The sequence below is a fragment of the Salminus brasiliensis genome, chromosome 14, assembly GCF_030463535.1.
Source record: "Salminus brasiliensis chromosome 14, fSalBra1.hap2, whole genome shotgun sequence".
Classification (NCBI taxonomy): Eukaryota; Metazoa; Chordata; class Actinopteri; order Characiformes; family Bryconidae; genus Salminus; species Salminus brasiliensis.
The window spans coordinates 5,877,606-5,900,537 of record NC_132891.1 but is presented as its reverse complement, the minus strand read 5'-3'; the positions used below and the strand labels follow the sequence as shown (position 1 = coordinate 5,900,537).

Sequence of the window (22,932 nt, the reverse complement as noted above, 5' to 3'; positions counted from 1 at the left end):
CTGGAGGAGACAATAAACAGGGCACAACATCCAGTCAGTTTATTGCTCATGTTCAAGTTCATCCACATTGTGTAACTGCATGTTGACTTCAGTGAGAAAAATAATACATACACACATGTGCACACAAACATACACTCACAGACAGAACCTCTAAAGTAAAATAAACAATTCAGTACTGAAAGGAATAGTCCAGCATTTTCAGCCTACTATCTTTCGGCTGGATCTGTAGCATGCAGTTGTTTACCATTGACGGGGAAAATGGGTGCTGGGGCTGATGCACCTGCCCATGCACCTGTCCATTCATTATAAACTTGTTTTGATGGCATTTTCTTCTGTTCTTTTTCACTAAGGACAGGAACCTCAAAGTGCTGTCCATACGAAATCCCTGTACACTACAGACGCCGAAGACAATAGGCTGAACGGTGCTATAGATTTCCCTTAACGCTGCAGAGGCAGTAGGCAACATTAGTTTAATAATAGCACCTTTTGTGTGCAAGGCACTCTTTCTGAAACCTTTAAGTGCTTAAACTGTCCCAACAATCAGCAACTGAAGTCAAAACAATCATCAACATAAACAACTCATTATCATAACAGTAAATGAGCACATCATTCTTTTTCTAACTTTATATATATATATGTTGTGCAGAAGGTTTTGGCACCTAAGCACATTATTTAAAAGCACGTCTCTCAGCAATAAGACCTGTAGACTGTAGAAACTCCCGTAAAATCCTGTAAGAACAGATGCTGGTAAACATAAATACAGTAAAAAAGGAACAAGAAGTTCTGAAGAAAGCAGTTGAGATCTTATGAGCTAGAACAAAGCTTGGTTCCTTTGCACAGTACTGGACATATACAAGTTTTAGGCACCTGTGAAAATTATAATGTAAAGCTAATTATCTGGACAGTAAGTGTTTATCAGCTCAATAAATCACTGATATTAGAATAAACACTAATAATAACACTCATACAGAAAGTGGTGGTGGTTCTCAATCACTGGGTTCATTATTAGAACATCTCCTCTCAAAGTTCTCCTCTCTCATGGAGTCTAGTATTATTTAGAGTTCTCCTCAGATCAACACCTGGTTTGGTGGTAAATCAGGGCTTAATGATGGTAAATCAGGTGAGCTGCTGCTGCTGCTGCTGCTGATGAAGTTAAACACATCCTCCACGCTGTGCTGGCTGGACTGGGGGGTGTCCAGGAGAAACCTGGAGGAACCCAGCTCTGTTCTTCAGACTAGCTCACCGACAAGATCTCACCTACTTTCTTTGTGAAACTCTCTAATTGGCGATATTGAGATACATGCTTTTAACGAGGTCCTGTACAGAAAATCAGGTGCTTCGTCACATAGTTAAAAACTAAAAATCATGTGTTTAAGTACAGACAAAAGCTTTTACATTTTCTCAAATAATTGTTTTTGTGGACTATATCAGGGCACCCTGGTCACCATCAGTTAGGGGTTGGCAATATGAAAATATTTTATTGAAATCGTGATACATTTTGTTACTGTGATATAAGCCAAAGTATTGTGGATATTGTCAGTGCTTAAAATAATTTGTGCTGTTCAATTGGATGAAGTGCAGCAGATTTTGAAGAGGAGTCACTGTACTCAATGTAGCAGAGGATTTGAGCAGTTTTGAGCAGTTTGCTCCTGATGCTTTTTTTTGTCTGCATGGCAAAATATATATTACAATAAATATTGTGTAACTGTGAAATTGTCTATAAATATTGTGATATGACATTTTTACCATATTTTCACCCACCTCTACCACCAGTCTTATTTACATACTATAAGGCCAACTGACAGTGCACTTAAACATGTTCATGAAGACACATGGCTTATTAATATAGGTCCAATATAGAGACGCAAGCCTGTGTGCTCTGTAGTGATGAAGAGGGCATGCCTCTCTAGCAGAAAGCTAAAATTACAAGGGTCTGACTCTACTGTTCCCAACACAGGAGGGAAGTGATAAAAAAAGAAGCAAAGCACAAATCAAAACATCAAGCTCCACAGACTCCTGTTCAGTCCTGCCAGAGCTGCATTAGGTGGAATAACCCAAAAGCATACTCCATGTAAACATGACACCAGCCAAAGCCTGTGGGCCTGCATGAGCTCACCCACAAACACATTAGCTGCTGGACGTACTGCGCATCCATCACCTCGATATAACTGATCTTATTATGCTAACATGCTGTAGAGGCCCACGACCCTTTGTAGATGGGGAATGGATCCTGTTGTTCTATTTACTGTCGCCTGATGGCAATGCCTAATTGTGTTTACTTCCTGGCTTAACGACATTCTCCACCCCTTTCTAATCTTTGTGCTCAAGTAAACAAAAGTGCACAACTCCTCCCAAAAAGTCCTAAAAAGATTATCGTGACCTTCCACCAAAATCAGAGAACTTATACATTTCACATAAACCTCATAAACTCAACGCTGTGTAAAGGATTGCGTGTTCCTGCTGTTCAGCAGTCCTCCATTCCTGTGGTGTTTACCCTTTTTCTATTTTTTTTTTTTGGTGGTTCTTCTTCATCTGCATCGTCATGGTAGCTGGTCAGCTGCGTGGTGGTTTCATGTAGTTTACCGTCAGTAGCACCATGCTGTGCAAATACAGGGACGTCTCTGATTCTGGTTAGATCAAATTGAGGAACAAAAAGAGATGACTGGTTAACTGCCAGCCCAACTGTTAAACACACTACAGCAATGACTTGGAAAAGGCGTGGCAACCCTCAGTTGCAAGAGACGCATGTTATGTTTGTGTGGCTAATTCAGCCATTCTACAAACATAACCACTGTACTAAACCACTGCAATTAGAAAGAAAAGTTTGTATTGAGAATGATTCACATGGAAATCTGGTAGAACAACATTTGACAACAGGCTGACCGGATGCCTTACTGACCTTTAAGACATGTTGAGAACTGCAGCCACTGGGAGAGCCACTCACGGCACTGAGAAGGATGCAGCCCTTCTACGCTCAGCCCTCGAACGTAACATGCCTGTTGAAAACGAGGTTGCATGATCGGACTGATCACATAATTCTAATACTCAAAAATGTGATGTATTTCAATGGACAAAAGCTGTGTTTTGTAACTCTGGATCATTTCTGTTGGTCCATTCATCATGAACAGATCACACAATGCAAAAAGTGCAGCTGGCGTCTTTTTTTAAAGGATGGTGTTTTTAAATGGTCTTCATCCGTATGCATGAATGCTATTTTTCTATGCTAATTGCTTAAACCTTAAGACAGTATCTCAAACCTCTTTGAGCTCTGAGTCATTCAGCTGGTGGAGGCCCAGACGGACAATGGCATCATCCAGCTGCATAAGCTCTTTGGCGTGGTTATTTAAGCGGATGCGAATCCAGAAGGAAGGTAGGCAGCGTGTCAGGAAGAGCAATGGGCAGAGGTGTCTCTGTGGGCAAATACATTCAAACAAAAATCCACTCAAATTCACTCAAAGGGATACAAACTACAGGCTGACACAATTAAATAGAGCACTGGAATGATTTAAAACAATAATTAAGCAAAAATAAATACCTATCTATCTATCTATCTATCTATATATCTATATATATTCACATTTATATTAGCTTAATTCTTGTTTTAGATAATTGTATTGTTCCACATTTCACGTTTCAGTCTACAAATAAAAAGAAATGTGTAGAATATTATATATATATAAATATATAGATATATTATATATTACACCACTGCTACTGCTGTTACCATGTAAATTTGCCTATTCATATAATAATACTTCAACAGATAAAATTGTCATATATAAATATTCATATACCATTTGATCCGCGCACAAACTCCTGATAGCAAGTGGAGGTCCAGAGAATAAGGTTTGTACGGCATGAATGTCCGAAACAACAGGGTGAGCACCGCTTCGGGTCTGTAAACACAAGCAGACGTTCTTACAGAGCGCCAAGTACCAATACAATGAATCTACTGCAACAAAGGCTTTGAAAAGTGAAAGCCAGCTCAGCTACATCTCCACCGAGTATCAGGCAGCCCAGTGCAACTGTTCTTCTGACTTAAAGCTACCTGAGAGCTACCGACACAATGTAGCTCACTCCCAAAACAATAAGTAAGACAGTATGGCAGTGGGTTGAGACTCACTTTACTGCACAAGCTTAGAAGCTGGCTCTTCAGGCGGCTATCTCGGACACTCGATGCAGTCCTCTCCAGCCCGCTGAGTATAGCCTGGTGGTGCTGTGCCCTCTGCTTGTGGTACACGGCCTGAAACTCAATCATCTGCTGCGGAGTCCAGAAGTAGCGAATCAGGAGCTGACGGGGAAAAAGGTACCTGGTAATAGGAGTGGAGGGGAGGAGGAGAGGAGTTGGGGTGAGTGCAGGATGGATGGGTGCATGGATGTGTGTGGAAATTACAGAGAGTAATACAAAACACAGACGGGGCCAAGAGAGAAAACTCAGACCAAAAAAGGGATAAAAATTTGAATGTTTTATATCTTGATTTGAAAATATTAGGTGATTTTCCAAGCATCAGCCAGCATCACCCATTCTGGCCTGTAGATGTCACCAACACCATCAATCCATGCGTGTTGTATTTACACATTCATGCACCAGTAACACCCAAAACACTACATCTCTAAACAGGAGTCTCTACACTGCTAAAAGTAAAAGATCTCTGAGGAACTTTTTGCACTGTTTTTTATCCAAGAGCAGCCAGTTCGTGCAGCAAGCCAGTTCCTCCCCTGATTAGGGGTCGCTGATGCCAGTCATAAAAGAAGCAGAGAGGACGCTAGTCTCCCAGTCATGGAGCAAAAGCCATCCAAAGAGATACATACAAGTATAAGAACTATAAGAACCTTGAGGAACTTTTGGAGGTTCTTCAATTTGAAACTGTGGAGGAACCTCTTACGGAGCTTTGAGGAACCTTCAAAAAAAGGGTCTTCAGAGAAAAAAAAAGGTTCCCTAAGAATTAGTTAAACAAATGTGACAATGTCTGTGCAGAGGCATATCACACACTAAGGTATATTACTCAGTAACTACAGGGGACTTCTGTACAAACATGTGGAGCTATTCTCTGGTAAATGAAGTTTAATGTTATTAAGAGGCTTAATGCTGGGAGGCCACAGGCTGTTTAAGGGGTTAAAAAGATAAACAGGATAGCGGTGTGTGTCAGGTGGATCCTTGTGGATTGGCCATGTGGGTCAGTTCAGCAGTGTGCTCTGTTCAGCCTAACGGCAGACACAGGTCACGTCATGAAGATAATATAAACACCCCAAGCAGTTTTTTTTTAGATTTTTCTGATTTGGGTGGTAAATCGGACTTGGGCCACTGTCACCTGCTGTGTGAACAGAGCATTTGATCACCTGGAATTTTCAGGAATGTGGAAGGTACACTATTGCACCTCCTGCTGGCAACAGATGAAACTGAGATCTTATGAGCTAGTCTGAAGAACAGGGCTTGGTTCCTCCAGGTTTCTCCTGGATGCCCCCCAGTCCAGCCAGCACAGCGTGGAGGATGTGTTCAACTCCTTCAGCAGCAACAGCAGCAGCAGCTCACCTGATTTACCATCATTAAGCCCTGATTTACCACCAAACCAGGTGAACTCCCAATAATACTAGACTCCATGAGGAGAACCTTGGAGATGTTCTCATGAACACAGCTTTGTTCATTCTAATTCTCACTGGTTTACAGTACTGTAGCTCGTCATGCAGTGTTAGCAAGCATACAATAATATATATATGTTTATTTATTTATTTAATAAAGTTTATAAAAGTCTTATTGAAGCATTTTAAAGTTGATCCTGGAACTGGATCTCTCTTAGGGCTAATTCTCTTAGGGCGTCAACTCTGAACAGCCTAAGAGGACTGTAATAAGGTGTAGAAGGTTTGTGTGAGAACAGTTTTTTTGTGCTGGTCAGTACGAGGGGACAGTAAACAACTGAGCATCGACAGAGAATTCCAAATAAAACGTATAATGTGCTTTAGAACGTTAAAGAGGCCAGACAGAAAACCTCTCAGTGTGTGTCGAGCTAAAATATTCAGTACTTACATAAGAACAAAGACTAGGTAGTTGGCAAATGGAGGTAATGAGATGATCATCACAGGAAAGGCTTTATACAGGTCTCTGCGAAACTGTCAGACAGAGAAAGGGAAAGACAAATATTAAATATCTTTTAAATATGTAACTGACCACCAGGTTGCCCTACCACCCGTGTCAGACCAGCTGCCCACCCTCCTGCCACACCAACTGCCTAATGACCATGTTATAACTAACATGGACTTTTACTATCAGCCACTCTTATTATTATTGCCAGCATTATTTATCATTACTCTGACCATCACAACTATGATTATATCAAGTTATACTACATTATGATTATTGTGATATCATAATGATATTTAAACACCTGAGCAGTAGAACAGTCTTATCAGTAACAGTAATTTAGAAATAGTTCAGACCAGAGGGTTCCCCCTTGTGAGTCTTGTTTTTTTCCTCCAGCTTTGAGGGAGTTTTTGTCACTGTGACCTTTGGCTTTCTCACTGGGGGTCTTAGGTTTTTTTTTTGTCTTTTTATTTTGTTGATCTCTTGTCCTTTAACTGATTCATGATTCTGTAAAGCTGCTCTGTGTCCTTAATGAGTAGTTTAAAAAAACATATAAGCCATATATTATTCATTCTTTATAAAGTCACCCAAGACATGAAAGGTAATTTAACCAAACCGTGATTTCTGAATTCTCTGTGTGTTTAAAGCAGCAGTCTTTAAGATTTCCTGAGTGTGTAGGGCCGAAAATATTGTAATAAATGGTATCACTGTGCTGCACAGTCGTCCCTGCAAAAGCCTAACATGTTCATTTTAAAATGAATATATAAGTGGTCTGGTAGGTTTCCCCTGGTGTTTTCCTGGCCATGCCACGTCTTTACATACTTACGTCACATGCACAGCATCTAAAAGAGGATCCAGCACCGTTTGCTGGTTACCTAAGCAGCCACAGAGCTACAAATAGCGCTGATACACGCAGAACGCCTACTGCAGGAGCTGCAATTACACATTCTCACCAGAAAGGTCTCTAAATCCCCAAAACTTAAAGACTATCGCTTTAAATATGAATATTGAATGAATCTTTGGGTTGTATGTGGTCTGAAAACACGACATTTGTATTGTTATTTTGAGCAGTTGTCATGTCTGCAAATAAATGCTTATAACGAAATAATATTTCTTATTTGAAATCTGGGAGAATAAAATGAAAATATTTATTTTCCTCAAACACAAACAGTGAAACCAGAGAAATTAAGGAAGTGGAGTGGTGTATATATTTTTCCAGAGCTGTATTTAAGATAGAAGAGTCACAGTAACGAATGGTTCGAAAACCATACCATGAAGCTTCCTGACGCCCTACATTTATTTATTTATTATTTTTATTTATTTATTTATTTTTTACATAGAACATTTTTGTTTGCAGACTTTGTTATAAAACCAAACACTTAAACAACCAGTAAAAGCCAGTCATATATACTTATTACCATTAAACATTTAATGGACGTTTAATGAAACTTTTTGCACTTTCTGCTTCAGTGTTTGTTTGTTTGGTTCTGAAATCAAAGTTTTAAGACTTTCAGCAGCTTGTGTGAATGAAACACACTGACATTTAGCACCTTTTTACACAGAGACGTGAACCTGAATGAGAAATCGCTGCAGAAGCACTTTCGGTTTCTAGCCTGGCGTTTGTTCACTGCTCTGAAATGTGAATTTTACACCAGTTAAAAGCTGTTAGGTGAAGCTTAGCAAGATTACGCTTCCCTACCTGCACGGGTTTCTGCATTGTGGCCATTTTTATTTTTTCAAAACTCCATCTAGAGCCATCTATCCAGTATTTAAGCCAGAGAAAAGTGGTATTGGTCCCTCCCTAATGATACATTAATTTACAAAAATAACCACACAAACAAAAAAAACATCATCTCACCTGTCTGAGCTTCTCCATTTCACGGTAAGGCAACATTTCGGGCTGAATATTGTTTGTGATCATCCGTATTTTGATTCTATTGACTTCTTTGCCATCCTGGAACATGAGCTGAAATCCTACAAAGAACATTTTCCAATTAAGGTCAGAGGAAAGCATTTACAATGTAAAGGTAAAAAAGGTAAAGGTGCACGTATTTGTCACTGTACAGTGTGGACTGTACAGCGAAATGTGTCCTCCGCATTTAACCCATCTGGTAGTGAACACACACTCACACACACACACGTGTTAGGGGCAGTGAGTACAGACACACACCCAGAGCGGTGGGCAGCCAACTCCAGCGCCCAGGGAGCAGAGAGGGTAAAGGGCCTTGCTCAAGGGCCCAACAGTGGCAGCTTGCCGAGCCCGGGAATCGAACCCACAACCCTGTTATCGATAGCCCGGCGCTCTAACCGCTGAGCCACCACTGCCCATAACACACAATGTGTGTTAATGGAAGTTTAACTCTGGACGACTACCATTGGTCCATTCAGTCATATTTAAATATTGATCCCTGATCCCCTTATTCCTTTAGTGGCATTAGGAATCAAATGTGAAATACGCTATATGGACCAAAGTATTGGGACACCTGCTCATTCACTGTTTCTTCTGAAATCAAGGTTATTAAAAAGAGTTTATCCTGCTTTTGTTGGAGTAAAGGCTTTTTGAAGCATGTGAGAATTTGACTGCATTCAGCAACAAGAGCGTTAGTGAGGCCACTTCTTTGGATGGTCACCTCATCTTTCCCAACTCATCCAAAAAGTATTGGATGGAGCTCCTCCACCATCATTCCAGTAAACACAGTTATTCCACTGCTTCACAGCTCAGTGCTGGGGGGCTTTATACCCCTTTAGCCCACGCCTGGCATTAGGCAGCATGGAGCCAACAGGTTAATGTAGTTTATCTGCTTCAGAGAGTCCTATTCTATTGGCAGTACTTCTCTACAGGGACTAGACAAGCTTTTATTGTATAATAAGGACAAGTGGATGCATGTTTGTAGTTTGTGTGTAAATGACCAATGGCTAACCTCACCTTTTGTAAACCTGTGATACAGAACATAGAAGCGAGGAAAGTACCGCTGGAGAAACCTCTCGTACTTCTCGTTGGCCCGTTTCAGCCTGGAGACAACGCTTCGGACGACCCCATGCCTTGCTTGGGAGGGGGAATACTGCCTGGCTAAAGATAACCTACAGAGAACAATGAGAAACAGTCAGGTAACACAGCAGAGCATGAAGGCGCATATCATAACAGCCACACGGAGAAGACATTACTGGTTGCTCCTCCTCCAGGTTTCAGTGCTCCACCTAGAGAACCCGACATGCTAGCAAAACAGCTCTTGGCTTAATCTAACACACCCAATTCAGATATTTAAAAGCTATTCAAACCAAAGAAGGTTAAACAATTTTAAACATGACCTTCAGGAAAAAGGTCAGATTGACCTTCAGGAGCAATGTCAGGCATCAGCCTCCCCTGAGTTTTAGCTACAGTGCAGCAGCCAGCTGTAATTCACTACTGGAAACACTAAAGCTCAGCTCGCGTCCGACACTCAATAACTTTAAGGTATTCATTTCTAACCACCTTCACTGTGCCTGTAACTGTTTTACTTTGTAGTTTAATAAATTAACAAATTAATTTTAGTCATGTATATATATACACATATTGGATAATAATTATGTATGATTATTATGGTTTTATTTATCACTTTAATTTCATGTTTTAGATATTTTAGCTTGAACTTTAGTATTTTGTTTGCACGTCTGCATATAAAATTCACATTTGCCTATTCATTTTAAATTCGATTTTTTTTATCTCATAACTCTGGTTTTAAATATTTATTTTGATTTGTTAATTTTTAGTTATGTATTTTAATGTTATTGTTCTTGCATAGTAATTCAATCTTAACATGTACATCTTGTAAACTGGCAGTTTAGTTATAATTGAAGTTGATAAAATATGTTTTCTCTCTTTTTTTAATCCATGTTTATTGTAAATACTCGGCTAAACTAAAAATAAGGGTCACCCTCCATGTACATCCGAGTGAAAAGAAAAGCAGCTAGACTGACTGATCAATTAATACTGGTAATACTGGACTGATTGATTAAAGTTATACTGGTTATAATACTGGTAATACTGGACTGACTGATTGAGCTGTACTTATACTGGTTATAATTCTGGACTGATTGATTGAATTGTGGTTATACTGGTTATCATACTGGTAATACTGGACTGATTGATTGAATTGTGGTTATACTGGTTATAATACTGGACTGATTGATTGAATTGTGGTTATACTGGTTATAATACTGGACTGATTGATTGAGCTGTACTTATACTGGTTATAATACTGGACTGATTGACTGAACTGTGGTTATACTGGTTATAATACTGGACTGATTGATTGAGCTGTACTTATACTGGTTATAATACTGGACTGATTGATTGAATTGTGGTTATACTGGTTATAATACTGGACTGATTGATTGAGCTGTACTTATACTGGTTATAATACTGGACTGATTGACTGAACTGTGGTTATACTGGTTATCATACTGGTAATACTGGACTGATTGATTGAATTGTGGTTATACTGGTTATAATACTGGACTGATTGATTGAGCTGTACTTATACTGGTTATAATTCTGGACTGATTGATTGAATTGTGGTTATACTGGTTATAATACTGGTAATACTGGACTGATTGATTGAGTTGTAGTTATACTGGTTATAATACTGGTAATACTGGACTGATTGATTGAGTTGTAGTTATACTGGTTATAATACTGGACTGATTGATTGAGTTGTAGTTATACTGGTTATAATACTGGACTGACTGATTGAGCTGTACTTATACTGGTTAGAATTCTGGACTGATTGATTGAATTGTGGTTATACTGGTTATAATACTGGTAATACTGGACTGATTGATTGAGTTGTAGTTATACTGGTTATAATACTGGTAATACTGGACTGATTGAGTTGTAGTTATACTGGTTAGAATTCTGGACTGATTGATTGGATTTTGGTTATACTGGTTATAATGCTGGTAATACTAGACTGATTGGTTGAATTGTGGTTATACTGGTTATAATACTGGTAATACTGGACTGACTGATTGAACTGTGGTTATACTGGTTATAATACTGGTAATACTGGACTGATTGATTGAATTGTGGTTATACTGGTTATCATACTGGTAATACTGGACTGATTGATTGAATTGTGGTTATACTGGTTATCATACTGGTAATACTGGACTGATTGATTGAATTGTGGTTATACTGGTTATAATACTGGACTGATTGATTGAGTTGTAGTTATACTGGTTATAATACTGGACTGATTGACTGAACTGTGGTTATACTGGTTATAATACTGGTAATTCTGGACTGATTGATTGAATTGTGGTTATACTGGTTATAATACTGGTAATACTGGACTGATTGATTGAATTGAAGTTATACTGGTTATAATACTGGACTGATTGATTGAATTGAAGTTATACTGGTTATAATACTGGACTGATTGATTGAACTGTGGTTATACTGGTTATAATACTGGTAATACTGGACTGATTGACTGAATTGTGGTTATACTGGTTATAATACTGGACGGATTGACTGAATTGTGGTTATACTGGTTATAATACTGGACTGATTGATTGAATTGAAGTTATACTGGTTATAATACTGGTAATACTGGACTGATTGACTGAATTGTGGTTATACTGGTTATAATACTGGACTGATTGATTGAATTGTGGTTATACTGGTTATAATACTGGACTGATTGATTGAATTGAAGTTATACTGGTTATAATACTGGACTGACTGATTGAGTTGTAGTGATACTGGTTATTATGCTGGTAATACTGGACTGATTGACTGAATTGTGGTTATACTGGTTATCATACTGGTAATACTGGACTGATTGATTGAATTGTGGTTATACTGGTTATCATACTGGTAATACTGGACTGATTGATTGAATTGTGGTTATACTGGTTATCATACTGGTAATACTGGACTGATTGATTGAATTGTGGTTATACTGGTTATCATACTGGTAATACTGGACTGATTGATTGAATTGTGGTTATACTGGTTATCATACTGGTAATACTGGACTGATTGATTGAATTGTGGTTATACTGGTTATCATACTGGTAATACTGGACTGATTGATTGAATTGTGGTTATACTGGTTATAATACTGGACTGATTGATTGAGTTGTAGTTATACTGGTTATAATACTGGTAATACTGGACTGATTGATTGAATTGTGGTTATACTGGTTATAATACTGGACTGATTGACTGAATTGTGGTTATACTGGTTATAATACTGGACTGATTGATTGAATTGTGGTTATACTGGTTATAATACTGGACTGACTGATTGAATTGTGGTTATACTGGTTATAATACTGGACTGATTGATTGAATTGTGGTTATACTGGTTATAATACTGGACTGATTGATTGAACTGTGGTTATACTGGTTATAATACTGGACTGATTGACTGAATTGTGGTTATACTGGTTATAATACTGGACTGATTGATTGAATTGAAGTTATACTGGTTATAATACTGGACTGATTGATTGAATTGAAGTTATACTGGTTATAATACTGGACTGACTGATTGAGTTGTAGTGATACTGGTTATTATGCTGGTAATACTGGACTGATTGATTGAATTGTGGTTATACTGGTTATCATACTGGTAATACTGGACTGATTGATTGAATTGTGGTTATACTGGTTATCATACTGGTAATACTGGACTGATTGATTGAATTGTGGTTATACTGGTTATAATACTGGACTGATTGATTGAGTTGTAGTTATACTGGTTATAATACTGGTAATACTGGACTGATTGATTGAATTGTGGTTATACTGGTTATAATACTGGACTGATTGACTGAATTGTGGTTATACTGGTTATAATACTGGACTGATTGATTGAATTGTGGTTATACTGGTTATAATACTGGACTGACTGATTGAATTGTGGTTATACTGGTTATAATACTGGACTGATTGATTGAACTGAAGTTATACTGGTTATAATACTGGACTGATTGATTGAACTGTGGTTATACTGGTTATAATACTGGACTGATTGACTGAATTGTGGTTATACTGGTTATAATACTGGACTGACTGATTGAATTGTGGTTATACTGGTTATAATACTGGACTGATTGATTGAACTGAAGTTATACTGGTTATAATACTGGACTGATTGATTGAATTGTGGTTATACTGGTTATAATACTGGACTGATTGATTGAATTGTGGTTATACTGGTTATAATACTGGACTGATTGATTGAATTGTGGTTATACTGGTTATAATACTGGACTGACTGATTGAATTGTGGTTATACTGGTAATATAAAAGCCAACCCAATAAACTAGACTCCAGATTATATCTCAAAGTCAGCAGCCTGGGCTTAGTACTGAACATTTAGTGCTTTTCCTTCTCCTACTTAAAGCTGAACCTTTCACAGACACCTTTCACTGCTACACAGACTACATCGTGGGACGTGACTACAGCAAATTACAGGCTAAACATCATTTATAGGGGAAATTCTCTGATTCCCTAATGTCATCCACACCTGACATCTCACATGAAGAACAGGCGGACACCCAGACTCAGGCACAGCAGCATTAGCATGCAATAACCTGCATTTCTTTCTGTGATAAATACTTTACCTCACTTGAGCAGAAGCCAGTTTAGGCGTGTAGAAAGCTGCTGTGACCGCCGGAGCTCTTATTCCACACAGAAAAGTCACTGAAGCCCTATGGCACATAGTCATACAGGACGGCGCCATTTTGCAAAAGGACTGCAGTCAACTCGGCGTGGGCGTGGTTAACGTGCGGCGTGCAAGTGGGCGTGGTACATTGTGGAAAAACACGCCCCTCCGATTGTGACTGGTCCAAAACTTGCAGAGGATCGTTGTGATTGGATAACGTTTTACAGCACGCTGGAGGATAGAGATTTTATTTTTATGTAACATTAATCCTGTTGAAAATTAGAAGTTATTTAAAAAAATAAAATAAATGATATGTAAATAAAAATATAATAAAAAATATTTACATAAAGTAACTTTTAACTGTGTTTCAGTTTATTTCTAAAAACTTACAAATTTGAACTCAACGTATTAGATTATTATATTAATTTAATCATCATTACGGGAAACACCAAATCATAATAATAAAAAGATTTTATACTTATGAGTATTAATAACATTAATATTAACAATAATATATGTATTTATTTTAAATTATTGTTAGTGTTATTATTTTTAGTAGTGGTATCATTATTATTATTATTATTATTATTATTATTATTGTTGTTGTTATTAAAAACTGTGTGAAGGTGAGTGAAGATCTGAGGAGTATAGTCCCTTGCAGTAAGCACATAAACAATATGTACACTATACAGTACAGACTACATACACACATAAGCCATTACATACACAGAGGCACACATTTCAAGTACATATAAGTCCATATGTTCCTAACTGAAATCGAAATAACAAAAAATGGAGATACGAGGTTTTTAAATGTGACAGTGATGACTTAGTAATTATTGCTTGTTTGCTACACTAAATTAAACGGGAGCGTAACATAAATAGTGACCTTGGGATTTTGAAAGGCGCTATAGAAATATAGCCTATTATTATTATTCTTATTATTTATTTATTATTATTCTTATTATTATTTATTATTATTATTATTATTATTCTTATTATTATTTATTCTTATTCTTATTATTATTTATTATTATTATTATTATTGTTATTATTATTATTATTATTACCTGCAACAGGCTCTATTAATATTTATATTTTGGGCGTGGCTTGCCAATGAAAGAATGCGGATCAAAGGGGCGTGTTTGACGTGACGTGTCGTGAGTGGGTGGTGCTTACTTTTTTCGCCCCTCGGTGATCACGTGTTCCGCTAGCTGTATTAAAGCCAGATAAAAAAAAAGGAAGTCTATGGTCGTGTGGTTCAGGTTGGACGCAGGGAAGCTGTGAGTGTGCTGCTCATTAACAGTAATAATCGAGTTTCTAGGCGCCTTTGATGTTTTCTTGCGTCACAAATTGTTACTTTTCAAAAGAACCGTGTGGAGCTCAGCCTGCAGGTCGCGGCTATTGTGCTTTTCAGTAAGAAGTTAGCTTCTTCAGACTGATACAGAAATGACAGAAATTCAACAACGTGCCCAGCATTGCTTTATCCTCCAGGGCTTTTCAAGCTTTGTTTGTGTGATGAAGGTTTGAGTTGCTTTGATCTTTTTAGGGTACCTAAGAAGGCCAAGGAAGATGTCCACCATCAGATATGGAACCAGCCTTGATCCTAGAGCTGTCCTCTCCACAGGAGGCCGTCTGAACGGAGAGGAGGTCACTGGTAAGAGAACTGTACTGAGGTGGGCTGTGTCGAATAAAGCCCTTAAAAGCCCCTAAAGGCCTTAAAGAGTTCAAAGGGCTGAACAACAACTGGAGCTGGATCACAACACCAGACTAAGGCTCTGTTCAGACTACAGGCTAATCAGATTTCTCAGATCAGATCTGGTGAGATGACGGTCCATTTGGAGTGACTCAAATGATGAAATCTCAATCTCAATCTGGATACAGTCTAGCTATGCCAGACCTCGGATTTGGGCTGGCCGTCTGAACATGGCCTAATTTGCTCTTCTTTGCCCTCGAATCATTGGAATAAATAAGCCCTGAATGACTGCAGTTCTACTCTTCACCTAAGCTTGTAATGGTATAAAGTAAATGGGGAAACTGAGCTAGTTACAGCCCACCTCTGTTTACTGTGTATACACACTTAAAGGCAGGTTTGAGAGCATGTTGAAATAAGTGCTGTATGTGCTTTTGAACTTCTGCAGCGAAGCCAGATGATCCCAGTGATCCCAACAAGATGCTGCAGTGCCCTTACGACAAGAACCATCAGATTCGAGCCAGCCGCTTCCCTTTTCATATTCTCAAGTGCAGGAAGGTTGGTGTCTGATTACGGTGCGACCAGCAATGGGATTAGTTGACTTTCCTCCCTCCTTCATGCGTTTGTCCTCACAATTCACCTGAAGTCAGTCTGAGAATGTGCTAAATTGACTATTATTCTGGTTAGTGAGGTCAAGTCAAGTCAGATTTATTTGAATAGTGCATATTTGTTTTGTCGTCACAAAACAGCTTTATATAAATCGTGATTTATTAAAAGACAGGGACAAATAAATCAAAGACCCGCAGTGAACTGCAAGCGGCGACAGTGGCAAGGAGAAACTCCCTCAGAGTTGGAGGAAGAAACCTTGGGCTCACAAGGAGGACCTGACCCGTCCTCCTCTGGTCAGAACTATTTAAACATTGATGATAAAAATGACCAAACCAGGTATAACAGATAGTTAATAATGGTTTTAACATGGTCACTAAGCAAGTAGCAGTGGTAGGCGGGTGAGCCGCTGGTCTGCTATGGGTGGGGGTGGGTGGGGGGGCCTGCTGGTTGGACCGGTAGGTGGCAGCTGGTTTGACGCAGGTAGAGGGGACCTCAGCGGGCAATCTTCCAGCAGGTCGGGCTGGGTGGCCATTTACTCTGAGAAGGTAAAAAGAGAGAGTTAGTTCTGAGAGGATTTTATGGAGAGCAGAGAATGTAGTCTTGGACCTACAGTCTACAGACTGGCTGTCTGATCAGGTATACCTACCACATGTAGGTTCTGTTAATACTAAAGTGCTGCTATCATTGATACGGTTCGAATATCTGGGCCTTTCTATGGTTATGGAAAATTCCTCATGCAAGATTAGCCACAGCAACGGCCAATACGTGTAGGTGTTGGGCAGATGAGCGGTCAACTCTGTATTTACCTGGTCTTTACCATCCTCTTTTCAGAATCACCCCAAACTGGCGAGTGAACTTAAGACGTGTCCCTTCAATGCAAAGCACCTGATGCCCAAACATGAGCTGTCCCACCACATTGAGAACTGTGAGGACCGACATTCTCTCAGTATTGAGGATGGTAAGCCAGCATTTTTCCATTTGGCAGGCTGTCTGCCTGTCTGTCTGTCTGTCTGCCTGTCTGTCTGCCTTAATCTCCAGTCTGACAAGGTCATTCTCGCACAACGGCTGCAAACCATGTCCATAAATTGAGTGTAGATGAACAATATTTTGTAAAATGTAGATCAGTGGGAGCTCATTGTGTCTGTATTTACATTTAATAGCCTTAGCGATGAGTAGTGTTGTTAAAAAAAAGTCTGAAGATATGTTAATTTTATGGGAAAATTCCAAAATTCATCACAGGGGCAGTGGTGGCTATTGATAACAGGGTTGTGGGTTCGATTCCCGGGCTCGGCAAGCTGCCGCTGTTGAGCAAGACCCTTGAGCAAGACCCTTTACCCTCTTGTCTGTGTGTGTGCTACCACAGTAGGGTTGAATGCGGAGGACACATTTCTCTGTACATAGTATAGTGACAAATATGTGCACCTTTACCTTTTAACAAACCATGTGAGCACACTCTCTGCTTATTCCAGGCCCGTCTGGAGGAGAAACAAGAAAGTAAATCCTAAAGAAGGTTTTGTGTTTTGGACTGGTGCAGACTTCTGACGTCTGTGCAGTTTAAGGTGGAGCCACAGCAGAGATGGTGTCTGTTCATAGCTGTAGTATAGTTAATTATCTGGGCAGTAAATCGGGTTAACATCTGGCTGTGGGAGCCATTTAGCTCAAATAGTTGGGAGAACACCTGTTAGTTGGGTCAAATCGAGGTCCGATTACGTTCTTGCCACAGATGAACAGCTCTGGAGTTGATTTTGGGATTGGACAGAGACCACCTCTTCTCAAGGGTCTCGCTGTGGTAGTTTTTAGTCCTTAGTGTGTGATTACGGTGTTCACACCCACCCAGACGACTCGCTCCAGGGTCCGATTAAACTGGACTGAAAAGTACGGGTGTAGAAATGCTGTTAGTCACGCACTAAAAAAAAAGAGGCCCTTCAAATGGTTCTTCATGAGGTGGCATAGAGGAACCACTTTGGTTCTATGAAGAACAATGTTTATATTAGTGTGTGTGAGTGTGAAGAAGCTGTAAGCTTCGGACCCTATTACAGATCTGGTTCTTTTATAGAACCAAAAGTGGTTCTTCAGTGTCTCTGTACAAAGAAAGCTTTTTAATTATCTGGGTGTAATCAACATATGCCATCAGCTTATTCTTATGTAGGTAGGTCTATTTTCCCTCATCTCCATGATGTGTTGTAGAGAGCAACATCGAGAGGCTGCAGAAATTTCAAGTCCCAGTCAGTACCTGGACGAACCCTACAAGTGCCGAGGAGGACTGGGAAAAAGGTCAGTCGGTGTGTTGGTCAGTGTTGATCTATGAGTCCGTGTCTTATCTGTTTAACTGTGATCCACACATGCGTGCAGATGTTGGCAAGATACTGTACTCTTACAGTGTGCGTTTGCTTTTTACAGAGGTTGACGACCAGGCTGCTACCTTTGTATGGGGGGTGTCTAATAATCTGCTCACCCATAACAAGTGAGTGTAGCTCTTTATTATTAACCATGTGGTATGAGTGTAGCCCAGTGTTCAGTGTGTTGTGGTATCGCCCTACTTTTCTTTTTCTTACCCCTCAGAAGTACTGTTTTTGTTGGCTTTTGTACATAAGGCTTTCTACTACATTTTGGAGTATTTGCTGTGAGGGTTTGACTGCATTCAGCAACAACAGCATAAGTTTAGTCTGAATGTTGGATGATCACCACCCCACCTAATTCCCAACTGAAGCCCATGCCTGACATTGGGCAGCATTGTGCCAATAGGTTCATGATTATCTGCTCCAGAGAGTCCTATTCTATTGGCAGTACTTCTCTATAGGCACGAGACAAGCTGTGTGCGTGCATTTGCACATCAATGTCAGAATTGGGTGCAACTCCAAGTAACATTTGGACATGTAGTGTATGTGTAGTAAATAACATCTGGTAACGTTACATGCTGTAGGTGGAACGCCATGGCTTGCTGGAACCTACTTGTTCTCAAGGACTTTCAGTGGTCAGGACTTTCTTGCCACAGAGCTTCTCCTGGTTGGCTTTGAAAGTGGTGGACCTACAGTTGATCCATCAGTGATGCTATACTCTAAACATAAAGGTGCTTTAAATGGTTCTTTGAGGGATGCCATAGAAGAACCACTTTTATTTACATATTGAATGCATCTCATTTACAACCCTGGATCTTCTGTGGAATCACTCAAAGGGCCATTTTAACACATGTTTATTTAAGTGTGGTCACACTGATGGGTCGAGTGTCAATCACTCAATCAAAGACACTCATGCCAGTGCCACATGCACTGCCATGACCCATGACCCATTTCCATGAATAGTCCACCACACAATATTCTGCTAGTGATGCTGGTTGACAGAGTAGAATGGAGCTGCACTAAATTGGGCTACAGTCTGTAACTATATACGAGGTCACCGTGGGAAGTTTGTGGACACTGTTTGGCTACAGTGTTAGACCTCATTGCTAACAAATATGCAAATGCACGTCCATGGCTATGCAGCTTGTCTAGTCTCTGTAGAGAAGTACTGGCAACGGAATAAGACTCTGGAGCAGAAAATATGAACTTGTTGACAGAAGCTGTGGAGAAGTGAGATGGTGTTCTCTGGAATGATGGCGCTACAGCCAATGCTTTTTGGATAAGTTTGGGATGAGGTGGGGTGGTGATCGTCCAACGTCCTGACCTCATACTAACACTCCTGCTACTAAATGCCATCAAATCCTCACAGCAATGCTCTCAAATTTAGAATAACTCTTCCCTGAAGAGTAGAGACCGTTATTCCAGGATAAAATGTATTTTATTTTTTATGTATTTATTTTTAATACCATTGATTTTGGACGAAACTATAAATGAGCCGGTGTCCCAATACTTTTGTCTATGTACTGTACAAGGCTGGTGCATATGATACACATTCACAGCAAGTTAACAGTTTATCTGAGCAGTTCATTTGGGCTGCTGGTGATTTAGCAGCTTTGTCTTCATGTCTGTCTTCAGGCCAGAACCAAGAACCACCAACAACTTGACCCCAGGACTCCGTGCACCTCGGACGCTTCCATGGAAACTCTGTGAGTTCTGAAATTGTACAAATCCTTCAGTGTAAATGTTCCAATCTTCTGCCCACTACTGGAGCAGGAGCTTGATCTGTCTGGTACACTAGGTGGCAGCAGTGCTCTTGACTGTCTTTAGTCGAACTGCTGCACTCTTGTATTCCTGCCTGTCGCCTCCTGCTCTCTGCAGACCTGTCTGAAGGGATTAGTGTTCTGCCTGAACAATTACTCGACTACCTGGCAGTGTGTCTAATTGGTGCTTGTTTATATTGTATTCATGGTATTGTCTCCTCCTTTTGACAGGAAAGAGTCCTTCCCTGCACTTTCGTGGACTGCCTGTCCCACACTTCCATGTGACCGAAGAGTTCTTATTAGTAAAGTTTTAATTCACCTTGCGTGCCTTCTAACCCACACGTTTCTTTTAACGCATGGTTTTGGTGTTAACTGTTTTTGTAGTGCTTTTGTATCTTTTCTGAAAATCATTTCTTAACCTTTACCGATCCTGTTTGTAAGTTCTGGAACTGAACCTGTATTGAACGGAGTAGCTTAATCTTCATTTCACTGCCTGCTGTTCGGATCAGGCACTGTGACAGCCGGCCAGAGAAAATTGGCTTCTGTGTGGATTTAAGAACATTTTAATAAGCCTATCTGTGGATCAAGTCTGAGAACTCTGCTATTGCGAAACATGCATGTGTACAATGTACTCTCTTGAGTGAGCTGGAATCGGTTTCTTTTATTAATAAATGAAGGAGATTTGGCAAAATAACTGGTCAGATGTCTGACTCCAGATGTTTCTTGACTCCATGTTAGTAGATACTGTTTAGATAAAGCAGTAACTGCTTCTCTATGTATTACTGGAGCTTATTTCATAGAGCGATTATTGGCAAATTTCAGCCAGTGAGAGTGTAATAAAAGGTAGACCAACTTGGCAGGGGGCACTCTGTGGTTATGGCTGGCAAAAACCGTATCTTTAGAGATATTTTAGTTAGTCAAAATGCACTAAAATTCTAATCCAGTGTACTCTACCACTATGGGCGGCTCGAATCCCGAGCCATGCTGCTTTGCCATCAGCGGCCGGAGTCGGAGAGAGCACAAATAGCCTCTCTCTCTCTCTCTCACTCCTTCTCTCTCGCTCTCCTCATCAGTCTTAAGCTAGGTTGTCGGGCACAGGCGTGCATCTGTTAGCTGGTGCGGTGGAGCTGGGGGTCCGGTGCTTTTTCCCCAAGCGTGCCAGCTGCATGTGTCATTATCTTCCTGGTGTCCGGAGCATAGCTTGTGCTAGGAGGGGTTTTGTACATTGTGGGTGGGAGAAGTTGGAAAAATCTAACAGAAATAAATAAAACTGTTCATGCAACTGTGAAACTAAAGTGTCTCCATACAGTTGAGAAAAAAAAAAGGGGGGGGGGGGGTTGATGGCAAGCATGAGTGGCCCAGGGTCTACGTTCGTATAGCATAGTGACTTTGCATTTGTGAAGGATAAACCAGGTACAAACCTGCATACTGACTGAATTAGGATGGGATATTGCTGTGTGGATGCTAAGTCTATTAGCTTCCACCATAGACCAGGTATTATTGTGGTGGCAGGCCTTTATTAGGACAGTAGAGACAGTAACCAGTTTAGTTTAAGTCAAATTTATAATTTATCATCAAGACATGTTTGATATCTGACCTGTGCTTCTTTAGGCTAATGTTGTAATGTTGCTAATAAACACTGGCCCTGAGCTGTCACTAATGTCCCAATGGGAAATATGTTCCAAAATTTTATGTGCTTTAAAAATCTAAATCAGAAGTCTAATAGGTGTTTAAACAAGTTTATTTTCTAAAGAATATTTAGTAAAACAGTTTAGCTGGCTGCTCTATCCTTTAGCTATGGGGCGAGGTTTTGTCTTTTTAGTTTTAGAGACTAAACCTAGACCTACGTTGTTCTAAACCACCTCCGTTTGTACGTGCCAATGAATTGTATGTGTTTTCAGCCAGTTAAGAGATGAGGTCATTTACCTAACTACGTAGAGACATTGTTGACAGTCTGGTGTCCAGTGTTTTCTTAGCAACATTAGCCTAGCATTTCTCATTTGAGCTAAAGAACTGCATTGCTCTGAGATAAGCAATACATCTTGTTCTTTTAGGGTGGACTGTGGGGCTTTTTACGCTCCTCACTGGTAGGTTGAGACTAGACCATCAACCAGTAAATATCTAGCCGCGGTTCTGTAGACTGAAACTGACCAGTGATGAAACCAGAGTACCAGACTTTGTAATCCTTGGTAGGTGTGACCCTACATGGCCAAGCAATTACATTAACAGCCCTCTCAACTTCCAGTGTGGACTGGAAACTGGATTCAAGGTCCAGTTTGAAGACCTGGGGACTAGAGCATGACAACTAGACACACCATGGACAAAGATGAGCTATACAGTAAAGGACTGGAAGCTGACTTCAAGGTCTACATTTGATCCCAATTCTTCCTCACTGGGCCGCTTGAGTCCACAGAACCTCTTCTAGATGGATATTTGCTGGTTAATGGACTATTCTAAGATTACTCTTGGTGGCCACTATGTCACAGCAGGAAGCTCTGGTCTCCTACAGCTCAATGGATCTAGTAAATCAATGAAACGTACATTTTTCCAGCTTCCAGTACAGTTCATTGGTTTACTAGATCCATTGAGCTGTAGGAGACCAGAGCTTCCTGCTTGATGAGGAATGTGCGATTATTCTGTCCCATTTTTTTTCCCCCGTCACACTAGCTGACTTGGGCCACTGCTTCTGTAAAACCGCACATCACTGTCAATATGAATTGAGTGGACGTTACTGTGGTACAGCCACAGGTCAGCCCCCTTCGCCTCGTCTCCCCTGCCTCATTTAACCCATGCGGAC

General features: G+C 40.0%; 2 protein-coding genes across 3 annotated transcripts; one reads left to right on the top strand and one right to left on the bottom strand.

Annotated features, from left to right (window-relative positions):
• Nucleotides 1-17: 17 nt before the first annotated feature.
• Nucleotides 18-13,812, bottom strand: letmd1 (LETM1 domain containing 1). Its single transcript, XM_072656376.1, has 9 exons — nt 13,694-13,812; nt 9,006-9,160; nt 7,938-8,053; nt 6,026-6,108; nt 4,124-4,310; nt 3,795-3,896; nt 3,258-3,410; nt 2,900-2,996; nt 18-2,627 (listed from the first exon to the last, which is right to left on the bottom strand). The coding sequence occupies exons 1-9, from the start codon at nt 13,810-13,812 to the stop codon at nt 2,554-2,556; spliced, it is 1,086 nt and encodes a 361-aa protein (XP_072512477.1). The 3' UTR covers nt 18-2,553.
• A 1,161-nt stretch (nt 13,813-14,973) lies between these two features.
• gtsf1 (gametocyte specific factor 1) lies at nt 14,974-20,779 on the top strand. Of its 2 annotated transcripts, none has more exons than XM_072656378.1 (8): nt 14,974-15,017; nt 15,284-15,391; nt 15,876-15,985; nt 16,868-16,994; nt 18,224-18,310; nt 18,437-18,500; nt 20,011-20,081; nt 20,367-20,779. In XM_072656378.1, coding segments are annotated over exons 2-8 (546 nt in total). In that variant the 5' UTR covers nt 14,974-15,017; nt 15,284-15,306; the 3' UTR covers nt 20,369-20,779. The 2 variants fall into 2 exon arrangements, with proteins under 2 accessions (XP_072512479.1, XP_072512480.1); XM_072656379.1 differs by lacking the exon at nt 14,974-15,017 and adding an exon at nt 15,091-15,150.
• Nucleotides 20,780-22,932: the final 2,153 nt, after the last annotated feature.